Genomic DNA, 16,611 nt, shown 5'->3' with positions numbered 1-16,611 from the left:
CCTAGGTAATGAGTACAGGAGTTGCTATAGACAAAGATGTCTGTCCCTGCACACTGGAATTATAGACTCATGAGGTAGTTTATTGGACAGACTTTCTTGTCCAAGGCTCATAGATCAATGTCCCCAGGGGTTCCTTCACAGGTTCATGTTGGAAGCTGAAAGATGCTGACACCCCTTGCTCTCTTCAAGGATTTTTTCCATGAGCAATCAGTTCCTTGGGGGCCTGTTGGATCAGGCAGTAGCTGGAAGGCTTTGGGCATCTTTCATGCTCAGTCAGAGTCAGAATCCCTAAGACTTGTCTCAAAGCAGATGTGGGCAGTGAGTTGTATGTGCTAATGAGTTGTGTAGTCACTAATAAAATTCAAGTGTGACCAATTCCTGTCACAACCACATTTAAAAAAAAAACCTTGCGCAATAGTATTTTTTAAACTACAGGATCTATAATGATGAGGACAAAGGTTTGTGCGTGGGTTTGGACTTAGAGTAGTAACAAATCAGAATGAGAAATGGCACTGATTGGTTTTGTCTGGTCTTGCGCAGACTTCTTTTCCTCCAGATTTAACCAGAATTGACTGGATAAAAAATTCACCTAGGATAACCTGTCACTTAAATTTGCTTCAAGGATGCACCTGCAGACTACCATGAATTCCGATTTTCATACTGATGTCAGTAATATTTCAATGGCTTGAGTTGGTGAGTTAGGGTTAGGAATTGATGTCATAGGGTCTTACATCCACCTCACAGCCCCTCGCCCCAAACTCCTGAAACTGTACCATTGTAACTCAAATACCCACACCTACAGGCCCGGAAACCAGGGATTACAAGCATCATTACAGGATAGAGGAGCTGGTTACGGACCACAGAGATATGTCTTTTAAATTTTCTAACCAATTCTGATTCATATGCCCAACCCTCATCTGGTAGTCACTAACCAGCTGATAAGTTTACTACCTACAAAGACTTTACACATAATCCAATAATTGCTACACTATCATTAAACACATCATTGATGTGCGAACAGAGACACCATCAAAATTTTTTATGCATACCAAAAGTTATTATATGCCTCAATTTGATGACTGTAGTATTTGCTATGTACAACTTCTGAATGGCAATATATCTATATGTGAAAGTCAGTAGTGATTTAAAATTTGATAACCCAATTCCTTTAGCCATACACCATCTTACATTTTAAATACTTTCTTACAAATATTTTTTGAATTTTTTATTAGCTATTTTCTTCATTTACATTTCCAATGCTATCCCAAAAGTCCCCCATACCCTCACCCCCTCCCCTCCCCACCCACTCCCACTTCTTGGCCCTGGCGTTCCCCTGTACTGGGGCATATAAAGTTTGCAAGACCAAGGAGCCTCTCTTCCCAATGATGGCCGACTAGGCCATCTTATGCTACATACGCAGCTAGAGACACGAGCTCCGGGGGTACTGGTTAGTTCATATTGTTGTTCCACCTATAGGGTTGCAGACCCTTTTAGCTCCTAGGGTATTTTCTCTAGCTCCTCCATTGGAGGCCTTGTGATCCATCCAATAGCTGACTGTGAGCATCCACTTCTGCATAGCCTCACAAGAGACAGCTATATCAGGGTCCTTTCAGCAAAATCTTGCTGGTGTATGCAATGGTGTCAGCATTTGGAGGCTGATTATGGGATGGATCCCTGGGTGTGGCAATCTCTAGATGGTCCATCCTTTCGTCTCAGCTCCAAACTTTGTCTCTGTAACTCCTTCCTTGGGTGTTTTGTTCCCAATTCTAAGAAGGGGCAAAGTGTACACACTTTGGTTTTCGTTCTTGGGTTTCATGTGTTTTGCAAATTGTATCTTGTGTATTCTAAGTTTCTGGGCTAATATCCACTTATCAGTGAGTACATAGCATGTGAGTTCTTTTGTGATTGAGTTACCTCACTCAGGATGATGCCCTCCAGGTCCATCCATTTGCCTAGGAATTTCATAAATTCATTCTTTTTAATAGCTGAGTAGTACTCCATTGTGTAAATGTACCACATTTTCTGTATCCATTCCTCTATTGAGGGACATCTATGTAATCCCAAGAAGGTATTGAACTTTACCACAATGTATTGTTGGATTCAAACAAGCATTTACCTCTATTTGAAACTTACACTGTTCAAAAACCCGACCAGGTACGTCTACCTTTTTACCCTTGGATGAAAATTGTTTAAAATAGACAAAGGACATTAATCCCATCTCCTTCAACTACAATCCTATTCAACGTACCTGAATATGAATAAGACCTTTCAACGTTGATGTTGTGTCATATTTCAACGACATGCACAAAAAATTAACACACTTTCATCTGTTTATGTTATAAAACATTATTAATCCATAAAAAGGAAATAAATTTTCCAATCGCCTTTTCTATTTGTTTGTTTTTGGTTTTCGTTTTGTTTTGTTTTTTCGAGGCAGGGTTTCTCTGTATAGCCCTAGCTGTCCTGGAACTCACTTTGTAGACCAGGCTGGCCTTGAACTCAGAAATCTGCCTGTCTCTGCCTCCCAAGTGCTTGGATTAAAGGTGTGCACCACCACTGCCTGGCTCCAATCGCTTTTTCAACCTAACTTTATTGTTATGTGTATTTTTTTTCACAAGCAACATTTTTACATAGGTGCAAGCTATGTTATAAAAGCAAGGAAAAGGCATCACTATTTAAGTTGTAACATTCAAATTAAAAATTCTCCTGTAGGAAGCTAGTGTAAACATACAATATAAAAATAAGCAAAACAATCTATTAAATAACTACCAGTTTGAGCCTTCATCCCAGGTTAAATTTTCCTCTCATATCTCCCTGAAGTAAATGGATTAGAATGAGACTCCTGCTGGTCCGAGTTCACCATCTACGGAACACTGTAGAGAAATCATTTTCATGGTTGGTTTGCATTTTGTGTGGTTATAGTTAAAATTTTAAGTTTTTAGTATAAGTATTTCCATGGTGTCTTCTGACTAATTCTTATGCCAGTCTTCCTGAACATTTTACGGGAAAGGCAGCTCAAAGGACTAAGCATGGATGCAATACAGTCACCAAGAGAGACAGAAGGACTTAGGAGAGCAGCCTGGTTTTACTTCATGGGAACCTCAGGCCAGTCGGTGTCTCCATACAACTCTACTATAAACTGAACATCATACTTAAGAGTTTCTGTGGTATTATCATGGAAAAAGTGAACGTATGTAAGCATCTGAAATTTTCAGATAAAGGCAAAGGATTCCTTACTTGAAAATGGAATAACAGTTGTTAGAAAAATAACACTTAGTAACATCTTATTAAAGATGTCTTTGTATTTTTCTGAATCAATGGATTCACACCTCTTAACGGTTTCTATAAGTTCTGGAAGGCTGGACTGGATTCACTTAGTCACACACTGACATCTAGTGGAGATTTATATTGCGCTGTGGGATACCTTACACCCTAAAACCATTGCTCTCAACCTTCCTAATGCAACCATCTAATACAATTCCTCATGCAGTGGTGACTCCCCTCCCCCACCATAAAATGACTTTCATTGCTACTTCCTAACTGTAATTCTGCTGCTAAGAATTGCAATGTAAATATCTTGATCTGTGATCCCTGCTAAAGGGTCATTGACCCACAGGTTGAGAATCCCTGTCCTAAAAGGACCCATTAAGATAGAGACAGACAGAAGCAAAACCACTTTTATCTAAAACATCAAGAACAGATATGAAAAGATGGATCAGAGGTGCATCTTCTCTAAATTGTGCTTTTAATACTGGCCAGTGCATGAGGCAGAAAGTAGCCAAAGAGCGGTGGAAGCTGAAAGGTGGAAGAACAGTGAAGAGCTGTTTGGTAGTGTGAGGCTGCAGAGTTCCCCCAAAATCTCCCTTTAACTTACACTTTTAAAGGACACATGACTACACTCATCCTTCTTTTCAATATGCAACTAAATAAATTTTCTCAAAAATACATGTAAAAATGACCTGAGAAGTGAGAAAGACTTTCCAGGTTTTTAATTGCATACTGTTCTCTGTAGTTAGAATTTTATTAATTCCAGACAAGCATATGTATGTGTATGCTTGTCATGTCAGTAAGCATTTATCCTAACCTATTTACTTAACACTTTGAAATAAAATATGTAGAATGTTTATTTTATTTTCCTAAGCGTTCCAAAGTGTGTAGTGCCATCAATACAAGCATGGCATTTTTTCTAAGAAATAAAACCTAGAGTCCAGGAGAAAGTCAATATAACACCTTCATATTTTATTTAATATACAAGCATTCAAACCAAGTAAAATCACTATTTAAAGACTGACATAATCACAATTTTTATCTGTAACAAAATGAATTTAAACCACATCCCCTCTGCATAAAGCTTTAGTGAAACTGGGATGGTCCAATCCACATCAGGCTACTTCTTTTTTCTCCACTAGTTCCAACTGCAGGCAGGATGGGCTTCCTTGTTGAATGGAAAGAGAAAGTTGAAGAGGAGGAATTCTGGGAGCTGGAATGAAGAAGTATGTATGTGCATGGCTGTGTGCTTAGCTTCTGCTCAAGGCAGACCTTCCATCACATCACTTCTGGGAACAAAAGATAAAAATAAAACAACAAAACAAGAAACAAAGAAACAGAAAACCTTACTGTTGGTCTAGAAGGAACAGTACTAAACAAATGCTGGAATTCTAGGCCCAGCATGCTTTCCTCCTGAGAATGTATTATGAGTTTGTTGACATTACATCCAAAATAATTCTAATTCCTAAAATGTTTCCCTTCTTCCATTGCTTCTGGGAATCTGAATTATCTAGAAATGATTAGCAAAACCAGCCCTGGAGTGTAAAACTCGTAAGTGAACCTTAAGGCAACCATTGCTTATATAAACTATCCATCCTTAAATAAACATTACTGTTGGCATTCTTAAATGTAAAAGAGGTAACACTCATGTCTGCCCTCAGCAGTTAATAGTGAATTCCAATCTTCAGAGCTGAGACAAAAATAAGCAAACAAAGGCAACGAAAAGGATAGGTCACACAGTCAGAGACCAGGCAAAACCATGTCCTACAGTGGGGCGTCAACTCAATGTCATTTTCTTACATTGGCTCTCCAAATAATTTACAATGCCCATTGTTTTGCCACTACAATCTTCTCTGGCACTACATTTTTACATTTTTGCAGAGCTGTTCATTGGTCTTAGCTCAACTACGTAACTGTAAAAAGTAAAAAAAAAAAAAAAAAAAAAAAAATCAGATTCCAAGAAGTAGGAAAAAATATCCTATAGAAGATAGTAAATAAAACTGGTGGTAAGACTGTTTTGTCCATGAAGTTCAGTTTACTAAAGACCCAGAAATAAGTATCAGCTATCCGTAGACTTATTTTATTCCCTAGGTATAGATAACATTACTTCCATGGTTTACTGAGCATACACTGAAATTTAGAGGTTATGTTTGTTCCTTCCAAAGGAAACTCTCAAGTATGACAGGATGCAACCTCAGTAATGTTTTCATAAATGCATACTGTGATTTCTTTATTGCAGGGTAGGTTTTGATAGCAATTTAAGAGTCACGGGCCAGGCCCCAGTTTTCAAACTAAGGCTACTAAACCTGCTTTGTAAAATAAGCAGATTCTGGTCATTTTCAGAAGCCATCCATCATCCTGGGAGCGGGTGATGGGTTGGAAGGTATAGTACCACTTGTATAAGCTAGTCTTCTAGCTCCATTTTCTGTGTTTTGGAATAATTTCCAGATGTGTTCAAAACTGTAAATGCTAAAGAGGAGGCAACCTTTAAAAGACCAGACCATGGCATGTTATGAGATGAATCTAGATGTGGTTAAAGCACCCATGGACAATGTGTTTAATTTCAGAAAATGAATTTAAGGCAACATCCCAGAATTGATAACCCACCACCCTGTGTGACCTTGGCTTCCCTGGGGAGGTGTTCATTCCCAGTAAGCTGGTATTCTAATTCCACTATACACGGATACTTTGTTTATGGAATAGTTTTCCATATGAGTTCAAAGTTGTAAATGCTGAGGAGGAGGCGATCTTAAAATGAGGCACCTTTATATGTGAACAGACACTTGGTTGGAGCACCCTTGTACAATGCATTTAATCACCACTGAATCAATAACATTTCCACCAGAAGAACCCACCACCCTTTGTGACCTTGGCTTCCCTGGCTCGTTAAGAAAATACAGACAAGTGTGACTTAGAGAAGCAGAGGAAACTTTATTGATCTCGTTATGCTTCCAGCAATGAGAGCAAGCAAGACAATCTTTTTAACCCAAGCTCAAAACAGTACATCTTTTCTTTTTTTTCTCACCAGAATTTAAATGGGTTGGCTGGTTTCCCAAGTGTGGTGCCTCCCTAAATCATACCTCCTGATCCACCATCACCACAGGCAACACCCACACCCCAGTGCCAACGGGAATGTGTTTGTACTTTCTCTGCAGGAGTCCTGCTGGAGCTCTGTATCTTCCTGTGGGCTTTTGGAATCCCATGATAATTTATAGCTAGTATTTCTGAATGATAAATAGGTTATGTTAATCCTACTTTGAAAATACACGAGGAAAAAAATACACTGAGAGGATATAACAATCTACAAGTCAAAATACAAAGGGATTGCCAATTTTAGTTACCAAGTTACTGGACTTCAGAAACGCTAATGGATCTGTGACATGCCCTTCTATAAACACAGACTTGAGAGATTCTGTTAGCTGAGATCCTCCAGCCCAGGCATATATGGAGAGTGCAGTCTAAGTAAAGTATCCGAGAGGCACTAGGGGGAATAAACTGAAACAGGGGTGGGGGCACTTTGTTCCTTTAAATCACATCAGTAATATATGAACATTTCAGTTTACCGTGAGTTTAATGAACGGTTCCCTTTAAGCCTAGGTTTTGTGTGCACAATTAAATAGAAGCAAGCACTTGCTAGTCTCACTAGAAACACCATTATGACAGAACAAGTGATACATGCCGACTGATACACAGGACTTAGCCACCGACTAGGTACTTGTCTACTCACAAAGTCTCATTTTAGGAAGGTGCTTATACATAGTTAAATACGGTTTTATGTAGTTTGAGTCATTGGAAGCTAAGACTTCCAAATACTCAGAATCTGAGGGAAGAAAAGTACAAAGTAGCCCACTCATCACTGAATTATTTTGAACTAAACAGAAAGCTCAATTTTAGCACTGCCAAATGCTCTTAGGTACAGACAGCAATGTGCCACCTCACCATCTGTTTCAAAGCACCAAGTGCACATTTAAACTATGAATGTGCCTAGCAAAGGTGTTTAACAGAAAGTTACACATGCTAGGGTTCACAGGGTTACACACATCAATGTTTAACTACTCCAAGGGAAGTACAGAGATGTCAGAGAATCCAAGGACTGCAGTGTTATTAACAGCAGTAAGCCTTGAAGAAGAGTCTGGAGATTAGCAAGTATTCACAATGTATCACTGTCATTAGTTTTTTGAGCAAGTATTTGCAATGTTGCCGGTAGCAAAAGTGACCCTTGAATTTCACTGCAAAACAAACATCTGGGGCTACTGAGCTCATGGATGCTGCTTCATTACAGAATGGTACAGTGACAGAAAGCAAGGCTTTTGCAGAGTGTAGACTTCACCTGTTCAAAACCAGGCAACCCCTGAAGTCATGAATTAAGAACTGCCAGATGGAGCTTGTATGGGGGAGAAGTGTGAAGGATGGATTGGAGTCTGTATAGACAAGAAGGTATTCTTTCAACAAGGTTCTTGAAGGTAAGGGATAACCAAGCACTGGATTTAAATAGGGCTAGAAAGGAAAAAGAAAAAAAAAGACTCAAAATTCTTTGGAAATATGGAAAATAGGGCAATTATCAAGTTGCCTCTGTAGGAAATATGCTAAAGAATAATACAATTAATTTAAGAGGAAAATAGGCATCACCTATTTAAGTTCAGACAGAACATTTACATGAGCTTAAAAATGAACGATTACAGCAAATAGTAGCTTTCTTTTTCTCCTTTGGTGTCATCTCCAGGCAAGCTTGGACCTAATCATAGACTTGAACAAAGCCACACTTGTTAAAGTCAGCTATGCAAAACTGCCCTAGGTAGCTAACGAAAGTGGCCATTTGAGTCCTGACTTGGCTCCTGAATGCCATCTGATGCAAGGAAGCCATTCCAACATCCCTAAAACTCCAGGTCCTTCCACACTCCTGGGTTCCTCACTTCAGCTTCTTTCTGACGCAGAGTTGAGTGCTCCTTTCCTGCCCTAGCAGCACCCATCCTGCAGACAGCCTTAGCAGACAGGCTCGGGTATTTTCATAGTGCAGACACTCCATCTTCACATTAGAGTCCTGAATGCACAAGCCTAAACCAGATAGGATTGCAACCCAGCAGATCTATATAGGTCCACTGTCCCAACACACCCACTGCACTTAAGTCAGGCACTTCAAAACCAGACTGTCAAAAATAAAGCTCTTAGCCTCTTCCCAACCCTGTTCCCTCGGTTCCCTCAGAACTATATTCTTCTGGTCTGCTCAAGTCCCACACATTGGTTCCTTTTCTACATCACACAGTCCAACTTTATCAAATACTGTTAGCTCTACCTTCAATCCAGACCCAGGGATTTCTTATGAAGAACACTGTCACCCAGGTCAAGGCCACTGATAGCACGTATCCAGTCTCCTAACTGCTCTCAAATTTTGGTACGTGTGTCCTCTCCTCTTACAGCTTCACTCTCCCACTCAGCCTAACAAACCTAAATCATATCTTGCATCTTTGGGTGGAAAAACACCCTCCAAGAGCTTTCCATTTATGAGAGCCAAAGCTCATGCAAGACCTGAAAATCTGTTCATCTAGCTCCCCTTAACCTAGTGCCACCTACTCTTCCCCAGAGCTCACTACTCCTGTCTCACACACACACACACACACACACACACACACACACACACACACACACACTCTCTTCTTGAATTCTTGAGTGCTCTCATGCCGTAGCCTTTCTTTTCACCTGCCATCCCCCCTGGGACACTCTTACCCAGCTTATCTCTCACATCACTTTTCTGCCCAAGTCTTTCCTGGCTACTCTCAACTGAGACTTGGTTTCTAAAGAAGCAGTTTTATTGGGGAAGTAAAGATAACACACAATCTTAAACAACTAAGTTGTACAAGGCTCTGAAAATTCCTTTTCATGTCTTTGAAGCCTTGGAACCCTGATTTATACACTACTCATTCCTAAGTGAAGAGTGACTTCCTTCTTCCTCCCCACACCCACTCCCTAATTCCTTTTCCTGCTTCTGTTTTCTGCATACCACTTTCTACTTAACAAATACTTTCTTTCTCATTAGAACTCCGTGTTTAAGGATGGGGTACTAAGGATAGGGGTTTTCTGATACTTCTAAGAATCCAGAGCAATACTTATTTTCTGAAGTACACAAATAACAATGTATTGACTGAGTAAAATTAATTTATTTCTAAAAGTCTCATTAATGTAGATGATACACACAAATAAAGTGTAATATGCATTTTAAAATGTGCCATTAAAAAACGTTTTCATATATACTATATAGTAACTGTTACCACTGGAGATTTTATATATATAAAAGCTTCACTGTTTGGTAAAAACACATTGTGAAGGCCAGTGTTCCACTAACAAGGAAGCAAGCAGATAAGGAGATGAGCAGATCACTCACTCTCTACTCGCTTAGTCCTTTATATTCCACACAACTTATTTTTCATCACTTTATAGGTGATAACAGAAAGCTTGACATAATGTCCTCAATCTCACATCACTAGAAAACACTCGACTTCCCTTACATTTTGGGGGCCTTGTCCTGTCAGGCTTCTGACAGTGCTGGCACTGTTCAACTACCCACTTCTCAGTGGGTTTACGTCCTGACCGTATTGCATCATGGTGGGCCCAGTTTGCTCAGATGATTTGAATGCTCATTTGTAAGTGAGATAACTAGAATTAGGGAGTCACCTTCCAATTAAGACTTATTAGAACAACACTGAGCAACAGAGTAAAAAGAAGCCCTTTGTTTTGTATGTTATCCCATTTCCCTCTTTCATAGACCATGTAAATAGGGAATTTCATTAACAGCTTTCAACATTCAAGAGTAGCTCCCTCATAGAGAGCAGCACACAGCATATTATATACTTTTATGTAGCTCTTTTGCTTAAAGTATTTTTGTTAAAATAATTCCCCAAAGACCATCCTTTCCATTTTTCCTACTTTCTTAAAATACAGGTACAGTCACGAGTCTCTTAACAAAGGCAATATACTCTGAGAATTCGAGGACAGCTCTTCACCACTGTACAAATATCAGAGTACACTTACACAAACTTGGGCAGGTAAACTAGGCTACTTAGAAACTAAGAAACACCATTGGTAGATTTTACTCATCAAAATGCTAGCACACACTACACAAGCCTACATATGCTTCTTCGCAACATTTTTCTTTTTACCAGTAAAAGGGAATTAAGAAGATACCAATGATAACAGGAAACTGTGTACAGTCAGAATGATTTCTGGTATACTGATGAAGCTTTATAAGATTAATTTATTCTTCTAAAACAGGAATAATCTAAACAGCATCTACCATGTACAAAGCACTGCAGTGTGCTGAGGAATTAAAGAAGACTTGGTATGGGTCATGTAGTATGGGTCATGTGGTATGTATGGGTTAGCCTTAAGTTGAAAGTTTACTTCCATGATAATCATTCAGTTGGCAGCTAATATTAGATACCAGGCTAGGTACTGAGACAGAAGGGTATGTAATATCTTCCCAGGGCTCATTATCCAAACATTCAAAAAGGAGGTTAAACTGAATGATGTAAAACGCCAAAATACAAGACGCAGATATGGAATATTAAGAGTGACTTTAAAAACTATTCTCCTTTTGTATGTATGTACACTAAGTGGAAGGCAAGGATATGAGGTATTTTTTTCTTGCATTTATGTGGACTCTTGGCTACTTCTGGTCTTCATGCTTGTGTGGCAAGCACCTTTCTCTGATGAGCAATCTTGTGAGCCCAAGAGTATTTTCAAAATGTCAGTTAGCATTACATATATTGAATGTTATATAGAGTAAATTTACTAAACATTACACTAATTTTTGTTGTTGTTGTACTAGCAGAGTCAACTTCTCTTTCAGCAGAAAAATGAATATATTTTTATCAAAAATGTGTTTGCTAGGGAGAAAAATCTATCTGGACAGGAAAGTGATAAACTGCCTAATAAAGATGTGAAAATGTATTCATCTCTGTACATTTCCTACTCTCTAAATAAACCAATTGATTGGCAAGCACAAACTTTGCAGAACAAACCCACAATGTAAACCAGTTAAGGGGTTATTCATATCCACATCTTCTAGTCACCACCCATCCCTCCACCTACTCCCTGTCCAAAAAGAAATAGAAAGGGAGTTCTTGACTTTTCGGAAGGAGACCTGGTCTGTTGCTGATAATGGAAAATAAACACATGCTTAATTCTTTGTAACGTTTGTATGGACGTTATCTCAAAAAAAAAAAAAAAAAAAACCTGACAAACAGGAGTTGTACAACAAAAATGTTCACTGAAGGGGTGGACTGGAGATAAACTAAGGGGGTTTGAGAAGAAACCTTTTCAGTGACTTGCATGCAACAGACCTCCCTCCACAAATAAGATAATCACTGTGTCTACTGGTATGCACTGCTCTACTTACATTAGAATATACCAAAGCTCTGCTGTCTAACCTACACTTAATGAGGCTAATAAAGGATGTCTGTAACTATCTTTGTGCCCAAATCTGGGTCATAAGCTGCTTCAAGTTCTTCCCCCTACAAAGTTTCACTTCTTAGAATGTATGTTGACACTGAAAGTTCTTCCTTAAAATTTACTCTGGACTGCCAGTAAAACACAAGCAGTTGCAAACACAGAAGACAACAAACTGGACGATGCTGGTTCTAGGGCATTCCCTACAGAGCTGCTTATGAGATGAGCACTCAGGAAGGAAAGATGAGGTAGCAGCAGGAGTAGAGACGCACGCACATGCCCTTGACAGATGTGCACATGCCCGACAGGAGGATCACCTCGCCATTCTAGTTTAACAACGTGGACGCTGTCTGACAGTGAGCGAGACTTTATTACCACTACTCATTACCATTGGTAGAGCAGCACAGAAGCCACTCAGCAATGTACTCTATGACCATTTTGAAAGCACTATCAGTCTACCTTGCGGGAATGCTCCATTGCACACTGGAGATAAACACAGAAGACACTGAAGAATTTCCTAAGGAAAAGCTGAATAGCTAGTGAGATTTGACTCAATAACTTATATCTACTAAGATGTAATCATTTTTATTTGGGTATTACTTGCAAAACCTAATGTGACTAGATATAGAATAAAGAGACTTATACATTTATTTACTTTCTCTGAGTAAGAAACAGTAACTGAAATATAACCATGATGTAATAATTGCAAAATTAGTTTCTTAAAGTGGTTTGACAAAAAAAAATTGATGTTTAAATGATCCGTGTGCCAATGTGTACATTAATGTGATGATAACGGAAACTGCCTCACACTTATACACTACTAGTCCTTGTACACCACTGAATACCATGGATTGACTCCAGTTCTTTACATATCAGAGAGGAAGAACTCGTCTGAAAAAAGGTAATATGGGTCAAAATTACTAATTCTGGTGCCCATAATTAATTAAGATTTTTTACTTTAAAGTAACATAATCAATATAGCTTATTAATACAAACATTTCATGTGTTTATATATAAGATGTTTTTGTTTTTAGTATCATTTGTCTCATTTCAAGTGTTTAAACAAGGGGGACTATGCTAAGTGTTCCTGTGACAAATATTAATAAACTACCCAATATTCATCAGAAATAAATCTGAAACTAAAATAGATTCTTAAAGATCTACTAAAATATTCTTTATCTAATTGGAGGAGTTGCAATTAATCCATGAATAATTCTTTTACAGGTAATAGTTACAGGCAACATGTATAGTCACCATCATTTTGTACACTGCCCAGTTCCTCAGAAGGTTTGTGGCACGGTCATTAGCATACCACAGGTCTGGTGGGATATGCAGAGGCTCAGCCACTTTCATACTTACAAGCTACAGCTGGATTGGCAATGCAACAGCCCAGTATTCAGAATAAGAACCTTCCAGCACCAAGAGAAACTCAACTTTAGGGTATAGAATGGCTCATTTCAGTGATGGCAAGCAGTCCTTTCTACAACTCACCATGGTTCACTTTCATATAAAACCTCCACCCTCATCACATTGACTTGAACTGTGGATTTTTAATTTCTCCATAAAATAAGACTCAGTTTTCAAAGATACAGCTTAAATCTTCTAAATATGTTAGCTGTTCCCTTATAAAAGGGTAGTGTGTGTGTGTGTGTGTGTGTGTGTGTTTGTGTGTGTATAGAACTTGCAGGAAAAATAGACAACTGCTAAATTTAAGCCTTCCTATAATTTAGATTTCTATCACCAAATACTTGAACAGAAGCCCCCTATGGTAGTAGTCTACCTAACTATAAGATTCACTTTCCTGAAGAAATCTTTATCTCTGCGTACATGGTGCTGGAGATGCCGAACTAGCTTCTACCACTGAGTTAACATTCTCCAGCCCAAAGCCATGTTTGCTTTTATCCTAATAATTCACCTCCATAAATTTTATTATGGTGCTGTATTACCATACTTAGGACCGGAAAAGACATTGACCACAGATAATTTATTCCAGGCACAGGGGAAAAAAATAGTACAATTATATTACAATTCTCTTAAGCAAGCTTAATAATTACAAGCTTAAAAGTATACCTATTAGTTACACTTAGAAGGAATTTAACCTCTAAACTCTTACAACTTGTTTGTCTTCAACTGAGAGTGTCACGCCTGCACACTAACACACATTCTACCTTCAGGGCAAACAGGACTGTTGAGCCTCTGGCTACACTTGCCGGCTATGTATCACAGTAGCAATAATGCACCATAAAAATTCAAGATCAGGAATAAAGGGAAAAGCACCATAGAAAAGCAATCACAGCATAGCAATTATCTGACAATATTGCCCAGCGTTGAACAGAAATCACCAATTTGGAGACAAAATGTTCTGTTAAGACACGGAGAGAGTCCTAAATAACGCAGGACTTCATTTTCAATTCAAATGCTACACTGTCAATGTAGAATTTGTGTGTTATTGTTTTTTAAGACCAATGGTTAAAATCCAGCTTCATATTTAAGCCCACTGTATTCTCTCCTTAAAGGAAAAAACTCTACACACAGGATTTTTAAATGTTTTCAATTTAATAATTCATTTGTACTAGTCCTTAATAATCAATCTTCATAGCCACGTCTTTATTTCATCAACAATCATCTCAGACACACCTTCTGACAAGACTTTCAACATTATGACAAGAAACTATGCCTTCAGGAGCATGTTTATTGTGTTTGAGATGATACATCAGTGCTCTCTGAGCTACAAAGGGTAGAAGGAAATCCTCTCATTACAAACTGACAAAGGTAAAACATTTCACAACAGCATGAACCACATACTCAGAAATAGATCTGGGCTTAATACAAATGACATAATTCCTAGTCATCTACAGCTACTTTTATAACTTCATACAGATAATGAATTAGGCTAAAATGCACTATAATATTTGGTAGACTTCAGGACCAGTATCCTTAGTACATCACAAAATACATTTTGATATCCCAAAGAAGCAAGACTTGCAAGTAGGCATTTTAAACATAACTAATCTACAGCTACAAAGTTCTACTCTTGGTAGCTTTTACCTTTTGGGGGAGTCTCCCAGTCTCCAAAGGATAAAGACAAGAGTAGAATCAGTATAACATATACACAGAAGTCCGTATTGTAAAGGCTATAAAGATCCGCAGCACAGTGGGAAGAGGCCTTCTGCTCCTTCACACTGCATACAAATGATGTGAATTATGTTGCGTATCTCTTGGTCCACTGTCTGGCTATCCTGTCATGTTCTGCTCTGTTGGTCAAATACTGAGTGGCTATGCTTCCGACCAGAGGATCCGCTGGAAAAGTGAAAAGGACATTAAAACATGTATGTTTTAAACATATAGTTCTAACAAGGCATTATATAAAAACAGCTACAGTTTGGCAGCATTTTAATTCAGAATGTTTTTACTTTTTCATAAAAAATAGTCAAGAAACAGCTATACAGTTTAATATTTGGAAAAGATATGTGTTTTAACAAATATTTTAGACTTAACTTTCTGTTTTTTGAGAATCCTACACGACTATATTTACATTACGTTTACTTCTAGCTCTATCCAAAGCCAGGACTCCTTTCTTTAATGTGCCTTCCTTCTTTTCTCCCTCTCTCTTCAGTCTATGTCTTTAGGGCTGACCGTTTAGGAATAAAGATGTAACCTATCAGGGGCTCATCACTAGAAATGACATCTTCTTGCTCCCCTAGCAGCTGGGGTAGGGACTTCTGAAATTGCTGATGACATTGTGTGGGTCTTGCTTAGGTGCCCCAAGATATTCTGTTGAGATGTCAAGGATGCAAGTTCCCTGTCATGTTATTCTTGACACTTTATTCAACTATGAAAGTCTGAGGCTGCATTTCTTGTTAAGCATCGTTACCTAAGCTTCACATAAAGCCTCCATCTTACAATGTTATTCAGAATGAAACGATCCCTGACAGTCATGAAGTAACATCTATAATTGTAAACATAAGCAGTCTAAAAACTTACCTGTCATCTTATTTTAAATAGAATTTTGAAGTAAAAGTTGAATCTGAGGTTAAAACTTTTATAAGCAAAGCATGCACACATGCTTTGTGTATAGAAAGTACACCAAACAAAGCCAATACAGACACAATAAAACGCTTCCCTTCTGGATGCCCGAGACTCAGAACTCAATCCTTGGCATACAACTTTTTTTCCAGATATTCTATATATGTCTTGCACCTACAATTTAACATTACTACGGTGTGTATATATCTCTCAAGGTCCCTGTATTACGACATACTATTAAAGACCGTCTCCCTGTGAGTTCAGAGTTGTCTCATTAACACCTAGTCTCTTACTAGATACTCTATTTCTGATGCAGCTCTTCCTAATAGTAACATTTATGTCTTGACCAACATTAAAAAAACACATTTTACTTGTAGATTCATAAAGATTTGCTTACCAGGGTTGCAATCTGTCAAAAGGGAACAAATAGAGAGCAAAACCTTTGAAATAGTCAAAGCAGGACTCCAGTTGTCTTTCAGAATATCCAGGCAGATGACTCCCTGACTGTTGATGTTGCAGTGATAGATTCTGGTACGGAAAGTAACCTATACACAATCACAGCAAACAGGAAGCAAACACGGCTTATTCCCAATTCATCTCAACAGTAACACATTACAGACGATGCTGACCGTAAATAATTAACCAGTACTGTTCTTACATTGGATGTAATAACAGTTAAGTAGTTTTATTCAAAACTATTTTAAAAGTTACGTAGTTGTTTTTTAGTTAAAAGTATTGATTTTTGGCTTTATTTTGACTTAACATAGAAAGAACTATTATTTGGCTCATTTGTTTTTGTTGTTTCTTTTTGACACAAGGTGTCAAAAAAAAAAAAAAAAAAAAAAAAAAAAAAAAAAAGAGGTGTGTAAGTCTGGT

General features: G+C 38.2%; 1 protein-coding gene across 6 annotated transcripts in view; it reads right to left on the bottom strand.

The window, feature by feature from the left end:
• Positions 1 to 6,180: 6,180 nt before the first annotated feature.
• Ube2e3 (ubiquitin-conjugating enzyme E2E 3) overlaps positions 6,181 to 16,611 on the bottom strand; it is a 60,551-nt gene continuing 50,120 nt past the window's right edge. For 2 of the 6 annotated variants that reach the window (NR_151457.1, NR_151458.1), the window contains exons 5-7: positions 16,133 to 16,280; positions 14,758 to 15,009; positions 6,181 to 7,764 (exon numbers count right to left, since the gene is read on the bottom strand). Coding sequence is in view for 4 of the 6 variants with exons in the window: in XM_006499162.4 (XP_006499225.1) it covers positions 14,912 to 15,009; positions 16,133 to 16,280 (246 nt within the window). In the remaining 2 variants the exon portion in view is untranslated. Of the gene's footprint in view, positions 7,765 to 13,678; positions 15,010 to 16,132; positions 16,281 to 16,611 lie in introns of those variants that run through there. The other 4 variants (XM_006499162.4, XM_006499163.4, NM_009454.2 and 1 more) reach the window with 2 other exon arrangements.

The sequence above is a fragment of the Mus musculus genome, chromosome 2, assembly GCF_000001635.26.
Source record: "Mus musculus strain C57BL/6J chromosome 2, GRCm38.p6 C57BL/6J".
Taxonomy (NCBI): domain Eukaryota; kingdom Metazoa; phylum Chordata; class Mammalia; order Rodentia; family Muridae; genus Mus; species Mus musculus.
The sequence above is the reverse complement of the archived record's forward strand: the minus strand, read 5'-3'. Positions and strand labels throughout refer to the sequence as shown.